The 9653-nt window shown below is 34.4% G+C and overlaps 1 protein-coding gene across 1 annotated transcript; it reads right to left on the bottom strand.

Moving 5' to 3' along the window:
* Window positions 1-7407: 7407 nt before the first annotated feature.
* On the bottom strand, window positions 7408-8855 carry LOC131028759 (transcription factor MYB1). Its single transcript, XM_057959098.1, has 3 exons — window positions 8685-8855; window positions 8464-8593; window positions 7408-8270 (listed from the first exon to the last, which is right to left on the bottom strand). The coding sequence occupies exons 1-3, from the start codon at window positions 8818-8820 to the stop codon at window positions 7673-7675; spliced, it is 864 nt and encodes a 287-aa protein (XP_057815081.1). The 5' UTR covers window positions 8821-8855; the 3' UTR covers window positions 7408-7672.
* Window positions 8856-9653: the final 798 nt, after the last annotated feature.

Genomic DNA, 9653 nt, shown 5'->3' on the forward strand with positions numbered 1-9653 from the left:
TTGGAATACAAGGAATCCAAGAACACTAATTCAACCCCCCTCTCAGTGTTCTTGGATTCCTTCTATTCCAACAGATAATGGCAAGCAAGTTATCTTGGAGCTAGAATGGAAGTCTCATGCAACCGCATCTCCTGAATTGTATGAATTGTTTGTTTAACTATAAATATCAAGGATATCTATGACTTTTACTACACACTTGTGACAAATATTTGTTTGATGTCTTATGTTCAAGGATCATATTAAATCTTTCTTTCAACCAAATATTAGGAATATGGTAATGCATTTCAAGATCTTTAACTAGGTTGTTTGTATGTCTATAAGAGGTCTTATTGTTATAATGTAACAATGATTTGAGGGTCACTAACTGTGTGTTCATACTATTATTAATTGTTTGTTTCGTTTTGACTCCGTTCAATGGACAAGGCTCAGGTCTAATATTTTTTCTTGGTTAGTCCCTAGAATTATCCAAAGCTAATTCAAAATCCTTTTAATTTAATGTTTGTAGGAAGTAGAGTTAGAATAAGATCTATTATCTATTCTCAATTGTGCAAATACAATAAAAATATTCATGAATGAACCCAATATAGGTTTAAATGTTAATGCCATGGTTGCATTTCATTGAGAACTATCTTCTTAACATAGCATTTATTTTTATGAAGATAAAACAAGTTTTATAGGGACCTGAAACCTAGATCCAAATATAGTAATAATAAAAAATCAGCAATAAAGTCCATAAACAACAATCAACGAGAAGCAAAATAGGGCCATAACCCCATCAAGCCCTACACAAATAACAGCACTAAAGCATCAGGCAAACCAGCAAAAAACTAAACTAAAGCTCCTAAAAGCTCTTGATTTTTCTCAATAAAGTTTTATTAATGTCTTCCAACTCCTCCATGATGCTCCTCGTGGTACTTTTCTCCTGAATCCTACTCTTGGTCCTAGTAGACAGGCCTATAGAAGCTTTCACTTCTGGAATACTATTGAGTGGTTGAACTTGATGGATTTTCATTTTCTCATTCAAATTTTTGAGGCCTTCCACTATTATTCATTGTTGTTTTCCCGATCTCTACCGAATTCTTGAGGCATCCCTTAATGTTTATCAATTCTGTTTCCAAGATAGCAATTCTATATTCATGCTCTATTTTCATGACTTTGACATCTTGAGTTTATTTTTCGGTCATTTTTAGGAGCTTATCAATTCTATCGAGTATTGGGGTTTCTTTGAAAGTATTGATAATTTTAAAACTTTCACATCTGATGACTCTAATTTCACTAATGACCTAGCGAAAACACTTCTCCTGACTGGAAGTTGAATTAGCCAATAACAAGTCAATATCCACCGAATCTCTTTTACAATTATCTAGGTCCACCTAGTCAAGGTTTGAGGGAACATCGAACTTGATCTCCTTATCCCCTTTTTCGTTTAGATCCCCAGACTTCCCAGCCTTTTTCTTTTTAGGGCTATTAATACCCGTGTCTTGCAAAAGAGTGGTTTTGTTCTTTTTGGCTCCCTTTACAAAGGGTGGTTTTGTAGAACACAAGATGCCATCAAGAGGGGGGTGAATTAGTGGTTTCCAAACTTAACCCTTTTAACCCTAAATGTGAGTAGTGATTAGCTGTACAGACACTAAGTGAATGTACCGGTGAGATAGGGGAAGACCAAAATGCAAGAACACACAAAAGGCACATCACATAACACCGAAAATATGAGGAAAACCCAAAATGGGAGAAACCTTAGTGAGAAATGTTGTTGGAGTTTACTGCTCCAATCTAGCCTTACAAATAAAACTGTTACAATATTTAGGGCACTAATCCCTGTTGATTTAGGGCACCAACCCAAGGAGCATCAAGCACCAACTCAGTGATCACAATGATTACATTGAATACAATAGTTATAACCCGGTTACAAATGAATTATGTAACCTCTGTATACACTTCACCCTATTGGTTAAACTCTTCTCTGTCTCTTTGCTTCTCATCACTACTCTGCCTTACCGCTTAGATCCACCATAATCTGATTCACTGTTTCTACTTTATCGGTAAGCCTCTTTCTCTCACTCTACCTCTAAAATTTGTCCCTAACTCGTATAGTCTCTGTCAGTATAACAGATAGTTATTCTCTATAGCTTCTTTACCCTATGCTTCCTCCTACCTGTTCAAACACTTCCAATACACTTCTCTCATAACTTTGTGACAACTCACTGTGACTCTGTCTCTTACTGGTTAAGCTCCTCTTACCGGTTAAACCCTTCTTCCGGTTCTCTCAAGCACTCAGTCACTTCAATGTTCTTCAATGAACTCTTTGACTGATTAACTCTCTATTGCACTCTCACACTCTAATCTTCAATATCTGGCAACATCAACCAACTATGATCTTTGATCTACACATTTATCCTTGTGCTTTCCCGCCAAAACATAACTTCAAACTTGGTGTGCTAGGGTTTTCTCTCACTGGCCATGAACCATATCAAATCATATCTAATATGCTTGGGGATTGACAACCTAGAACAAATCATATAACATGCTATCTTATGATCCTTCTTGTGCACGTTTACTATACTTAGTAGTTTACAACCTGTTTGTTGGCCTTGACCTTGTCAGTCACCATAAATGATTTCATGGTTGCCTTCACCAAATTTGATTTGCATTCGCACAGCCTGCATCGATTAGCACACCACAGATCTTCACCTTTCGGTCTTCCTCGAGTGGCATCCTCCTACACTGAACTTGTGATTTTCACAGTCTTCATAAACTATCGACCCAATCACCAACTACCTCATTCACTGACCTCTGTATGTTAGATTTTCTACTTTGTCACCTAGTTACTACATGTCTTCTTTGTCGACAACCAACTCACTTCACTATGTCAGTTCAAGCTCAGTCACCGACCAGAACACACAACCAGTGTATACCTACCAGTTCATCGTACCTTACCAGTTATACACTAACCGATCAACCTTCATGCCATGCTTTTCTCTATTCTGTCAATTGGATCACATTTGCCCAGTCACCATAGTTTCCAATCCATAACATGTATCCAGAGTGAGTGACTATACACATGTCCATCTGATAGGATCTTTTCGTTTTGCCTCTTTTCTCTCTTACTGGTTGACATTGACATGTCAACAATCTCTAATGCACACTCCTATCATACTAGTTGCAAGATAATCTCATACATGAATCATTAATAGATAGCTCTATTGATATCAGCAACCCAAAGTGAATCCATGTCCACAAATGATAACACTTACCTTCTTCATTTGACCTATTCTCCTCTCAATTGGTTTGTTAAAGTGACAAACTCATCCCTCCTCACTCTTCCTCTTCCTATCCCGGTAGCTCATCATACCTTCCCTTGCTGATCTGGTGCACTTCTCTGATTTTACATGCTGGAGGCTTCCTCATTTTCCACTTTGGTCATCCGGTATAAGCCTTTAACCACCTGCCTTATATTTCTTTACTGATATATCCCGGAGAGTTATAATGCATTCCATGCATGTTGGGAGATAAGCTAAGTATTACTACTTATTGGTAGAATAGGATGGACCAATGCACTAAACATGCCAATCACCTGATGAGAGTTGATCCTTATCATCTTCTGAACAATAACTGGTGGGAATCGGTTGTCATTACATTGTGCACTCTCCTTATAGTATTGCACCAATATGACTTCCTTGTTGGAGTAGACACAACTTCAACGAGACATATAACCCAGTAGACTTACCATACATCTTCCTTGCTATCTTGAGGCACCACACTTTCTATCATTCTTTTCTTCATTCGATGACAACATCTTTATCTTGTCAGAGTCCTGTTGTATGACATCAAACAAACAACATACCAGTTCCCTACCCTTCTTCATTAGCTCAACCTTGGTTTCTTACTGGACACAATGCTTACTAGTTGGCAAAAACATACTTCCAACAAATCACTCACTAGTTGGCATTCCATAATGTCAACTGTCTCCAATGCCTACTCACCGGTCAACATCCCAACAATCCATATCGGTTGACATCAATGCCACCATTACCAGTTGACAACACAATGCCAACATGTTTATACTTCCAACTGTTGTTAATTCCCGGAGTAGCCTTTGAGGGGGGACCCTCATCCTCAGAGGGCCTATACTTAGAATCTTCTTTTGACACTTTAAGGTCATGCCAGTCCATAGCCATCTCACTAGACATCCTACCATTCTTCATTTTAGAATTAGACACAAGATGCACATCATGACAAGTCAAGGATTTGAGGTTACTTTCACATTTGAGGGCCGACGAGAGCTTAACTTCATTTCTTTTGGCATATTATATTAAAAAGAAGGTTAAGGCCCTCATGAAGAACAAGGTTTTCACATTAATGCAGTATTTATTATTTGTTGTTTTGGTACTAAAATATTTTGAAGGGACACACCCCTAGGTCTAGCAGAGCCTAAAGTGTAGAATAAATCAGTCAAAGCCAAATTGATTCTTATTAGCTGGCCTTAGATCCAAAATTCTATTCAAAGATTGTGGCCTATTACTAGAAACTTCTGGGTAATCAATAGGAAACACCAATAGTTTATATATAATTTCACTACTTTGTGTTAATTATTTTATTCTATTTTGATCAAACAAAAATAGTTTTCCTCTTCTCTGATTCAATTAATTGATTGGTGGTGCTACAAAATAAACCCATTTTTTCCTTATCACACACACAGAGACGCACGCGCACGCATGCACACACACACACACACACACACACACACACACACACACACACACACACACACACACACACACACACACACACACACACACACACACACACACACACACACACACACATATATACACACATGCACATGCACATGCACATGAACATGCACACACACACACATGAACACACATACGTACAATTTTATAAATTAGATCTATATTTTAGAATTCATAAACACAATTCTTTTCATTTCCAATTTTAATTAATAAAGATCTTAAAAAAGACCAAATATTAAATAGGGAACCTTTAGATTGATCATTGATTTTTCTATAGTTTTTTATGAGTTGGAAACATAGAACATAGAGTAGCTTTATTTTTTCTTGAGCTTAATTACTTCTTAGGAGAGTTAGGTTGATTTTGTGGCTTTACCTAGTTGCTTGCAAGGGTAATCAAATCATTGATGAATAATTAGGATGGTATATGTTAATTCAATTATTTGATAGTACTAATAGATTACATTTATATATTTTTGATAAATTGAATTTCAAAACATTCATCCAATTCTTAAAAGATTTCAAAATACTAGAATATATATTAGTCAATGTAACAACCACACAAAGATCAATATGAATATACAATAAAGTTGTTTCCAAAAATTAGAAGAATGAAATTGGAGAAATTAAATTAAATTTCAAGTTAGAAAAAATAGAAATTAGATTTAAAGCTATGAAAATAACCTAAATCAAAATGCATATCTACACGTATAATTTCAATAATGAAAATTTATCTTAAAATAAATCACATACACTCACAATAAATAATAACAAAATCTATTTGATGCTCCAAGAATAAATAATAATAAGTGAAGACAGATTAGAAGTAGGTAGTTGAATTAGAAGTGATGTGTGGATTTCACATGTGAAATAATATAGTAATTTATATATTTAAATTCATTTGCAAGGTACTCTATATATATAGTTTCATTTCTTTGTGTTAATGTTTGTGTCTAGTTTTGATGAAACAAAGTTAGTTTACCTATCCTCTCATTGAATTGATAAATTGATGTTGGTACAAAATAAAACCTACTTTTTATGTATAGTGATAGAATTTTGGAGAATAGATAATTAGGAAATCGATAGATTAGAATTAGGTAGTTGAATAAGATGTGATGTGTGAATTTCAAAAATAATACAATAATTTATGTATTTTAATTCATTTTTAAGGTAGTCTATATGTAATTTCGTCGCTTTATGTTAATGATTGTGATTCATATTGATTAAACAAAAGTGATCTTTCTATCCTTTCATTGAATAAATTGATTTATTCTTCTAAAAAATAAACCCATTTTTTTCTTATTATACACATACATACATACATACATAGAATTTTGATACATTAAGAAATTGAATTTTTATGTTTGACATTTTTTTCTTATTATTTCTAAGTTAATAGTTTTTAATTGAAATAAGTGGGCAAGGGCCCCAAGTCATTAAAGATCAGACAAAGTATATTACAGACTCGAAAGAAAAACAAAGTTACACCCTAGCAAGTTAACAATAAGACCATTACTTGTACTAAGAGTTGACACAAAGTAGTAGGCCCAAAGGAACAATTTGAAATCTTTGGGATGAAAGAGAATGTCCCTTTTTCTTGTGATGCTCAACCATCTAGGAAGAATCCATTCCTTGAGAAGCAAGAGGAAAAAAGCTACCTAAACCCTTAGAGATAGCAACTAAGTCCAAAAGTTGAGTTGCCAAACCTAGAAGAGGAAGATGACAATCTAGGGAAAGGGAATCTAGAACCATGTAAGGAATAAGCCCTATACTTGAGAGAGATCCCAAAGGAGCTAGTGGAACATTATTCGAGCGAATAGTAGTCACCAGATAGACAAGGGGTCCCTAGGTAGGTGCCACAGGGGAAGAGCAACCACAAACCATAGAGGAGTGAATAGCCATCGGGGAAGGGTGCTCTGAAGCCAATGAAGAGGGATTCTATGTTTACTGTTTAATTTTCATGAGCTTGAAGCATTTTGATAATAAATCTATTTGTATACCATTTAGATCTCTATTTTAAAATTGCTAAACAAATTTTTTTCCATTTACTATAATAATTAGTAAAGATCTCAACAAAGGCCAACGCTAAATAGGGAACAACTACTTAGATTATTCATTTTTCCTTACGTTGTCATTAATTTGCAACATAGAACTCAAAGCAGTTTTTTTTTTTTGAGGTTAATTACTTAGGAGAAGTAGGTTGATCTTGTTGCTTTACCTAATTGCTTCCAAGGGTAGTAAAGTCTCTGATTATGACTTAAGATGGTATGTGTTGATGCAATTATTTGATAATAGTACTAGATTGCATTTATTACTTTTTGACAAAATGTATTTGAGAAAACATTCAAACAATTCTTAGATGATTTCAAAATAGTAGAATATACATCAATAAATGTAACAACCACACAAAAATTAATATCAATACATTACAGATTGATTACCAACAATTAGAAATATTAAATTAGAGAAAATAAATTTTAATTTTAATTTTAAAAATTATAAATTAGATTTAAAGATGTGAAAATAGCATGAATCAAAATCAATAGCTACACATATAATTTCAATAATGAAAATTTATGTTAAAATCAATCTCATTCACACAATAAATAATAACAAAATTAATCTTACACTCTTAAAATAAATAATAATAATAATAAAATCAAGATGAATAAATCTTAGTAACCAAAATGATACAAAAATAGACTAATTATTATAAAGTGAGAAGGAGAGAACAAAGTAGAAGGAAGGTTAAATAGTGTTTTCTAATACATGAGAGCTTAAGATAGACGGATATATCAATACCAGTTCTGTTAACTTTTCTCTACTGAAAAGGTCTAAGATATCTAGCAATTTTATTAACTTCTTTGATACCAATCCTTCGATTCAAACCGTAGTCGGCTTGATAACTGCAGGACTGATATCTAGAAGTACTGTAATTCATTCACACAATCATGCTGCTGAATACAATTGTATATTCCCTCCATTCCTTGCCCATCACTGACTGTAAAGCTCTTATCTTGTCCATGAAGCAAATTTTGTCCTTCCAAGTTATTACCAGGCGTTGCTAAGAACTCCTCGAAAGTGAAATCTTCAAAAGAATAGTAAGGGCACCAGAGGAGATCAGAGTCGGCAGATTGCAGTTCATAAGAATACAAAAAACTCGCGGATTTCTCCTCTATACAATGCATATAAGGTAGGAAAGGCGAGTCCACTAGATTGGGTATGCATGATGGAGAAAGGTTATCAATAATTTGCATGGATGGAGATCCCAATTGAGAATAATTATTGGCAACGTCAGTGGGATTGAAATCTTGATGATTTGATAACCTAACCGGCGTTGCCCTGATGGGAGTATATTGTAGGATTTGATCATCATGAGGAGGAGTAAGATTTGATGTTGTGTTGGGCTTGGCAAGAATCTGCTTGCGTGGGAGGCTCTTCTTTCCTAGATGAGTGATCCAGTGGTTCTTTATTTCATTGTCCGTTCTACCAGGCAGTCGTCCAGCTATGAGAGACCACCTGCACACCACATTAAGTTCACTATTTAGATTCAATATGTATCCCAATTTTTTGCTTTGTGAGAGACAAATCAATAAACCACAAAGAAAACTATGTTATGTCTAGTATCTTCAGTTGTCATTCAATATTATATTTTGAGATTAGAGTGTTGGAGTTGTCAATAAATCATGAGATTAAAGTGTTGTAACGATACCTGTTGCCTAGGAGTCTGTGCAATCGAAGAATGAGGTCATCCTCATCGGGAGAAATGTTTCCACGCTTGATATCTGGACGAAGATAATTCAACCATCGCAATCTGCAACTCCTTCCACATCGCTTCAGACCTGAAAGAAAAGCAAATTGTTTTGATAACAAAGATACCCATATTGAGATTTTTCGAATGATATGAGGACTATTACATTGATTTCAGTTTACCTGCTTTACTGGGTAGAGACATCCATTCCCCAGCGCCATGAGTAGAGACATATTGTCTCAAAATCAAGTCTTCTTCCGCCGTCCATGTCCCACGGTTAATCCCAGAATGTTTAGAACAGCGAGGAGACCTACACATTCTTATCGAATGTTAAGAGCTCCCCACAATGCCCGTTTCAGTTAAACAACCATGAGCATATTGATTTCTTAAATTGAAACTTTGAAACATAAAGTGTCAAATCAATCGACATCTTAATTTAGGTACAAACTACCAAATGAAAGGTTTTGATCAATGCACGATCTAGTAAAGGATTTTTGTTTTCTTTTCTACTGAAAATGTAATCAAACTTTTTAAAGTAACTGCGATCACTATACTAATCTTGCTGTTATTATCATCATTTATATTTGTCACAGAAATAGAAAGAAGCCTCTCCCACGTTATATAAAGAAAGCTCTCCCACGCTAATGTGGGGCACTCGAAGATTTGTCGTTTGGGATGCAAGTGAAAAGGCCTAAAGTTATGCAAGTGAAAATGCCCTCACTCCTTTCCTTAAGTAAACTGCCCACAATATCCTTTAGAATGTACATTTTAGTGCACACGTGTTCGAAGAAAGACCAACGAAGTTAAATTTGTTTTATTGTTCTGCTTTCATTAAAATTTAATTTTGTATAACAAATGTTGAATTTTATTTTATTATCAATAATCTTTATATTATCATAAAGAAATATAGAAGATTCAAATTTATTGAATGGTGAACATCAATGCTCAAGTCATTTCACATTATTAATTGAAAGAAAGAAAATCTAAAGGAGAGGGGTCCAATTGTCAGAATAGTACTTGTGCTTACAATATATCATTTTGTAAACATATTTTTACTATATATATTGCCAGTAATTAATGTACATGTAATAAAATTGAGTGAATAAATGTTCATCAAGATGTAAACTATACTTGAACACATGAGAATTTAG

This window comes from Cryptomeria japonica, chromosome 10, assembly GCF_030272615.1.
Source record: "Cryptomeria japonica chromosome 10, Sugi_1.0, whole genome shotgun sequence".
NCBI classification, from domain to species: Eukaryota; Viridiplantae; Streptophyta; class Pinopsida; order Cupressales; family Cupressaceae; genus Cryptomeria; species Cryptomeria japonica.

Excerpts from the sequence above, each read along its gene's own strand:
- LOC131028759 (XM_057959098.1), bottom strand. The coding sequence starts at position 8,820 with ATGTGTAGGTCTCCTCGCTGTTCTAAACATTCTGGGATTAACCGTGGG. Across the intron at positions 8,594-8,684 it reads GTCTCTACCCAGTAAAGCAG|GTCTGAAGCGATGTGGAAGG; the intron begins GTAAACTGAAAT and ends CTTTTCTTTCAG. Across the intron at positions 8,271-8,463 it reads CACAGACTCCTAGGCAACAG|GTGGTCTCTCATAGCTGGAC; the intron begins GTATCGTTACAA and ends TGTGGTGTGCAG.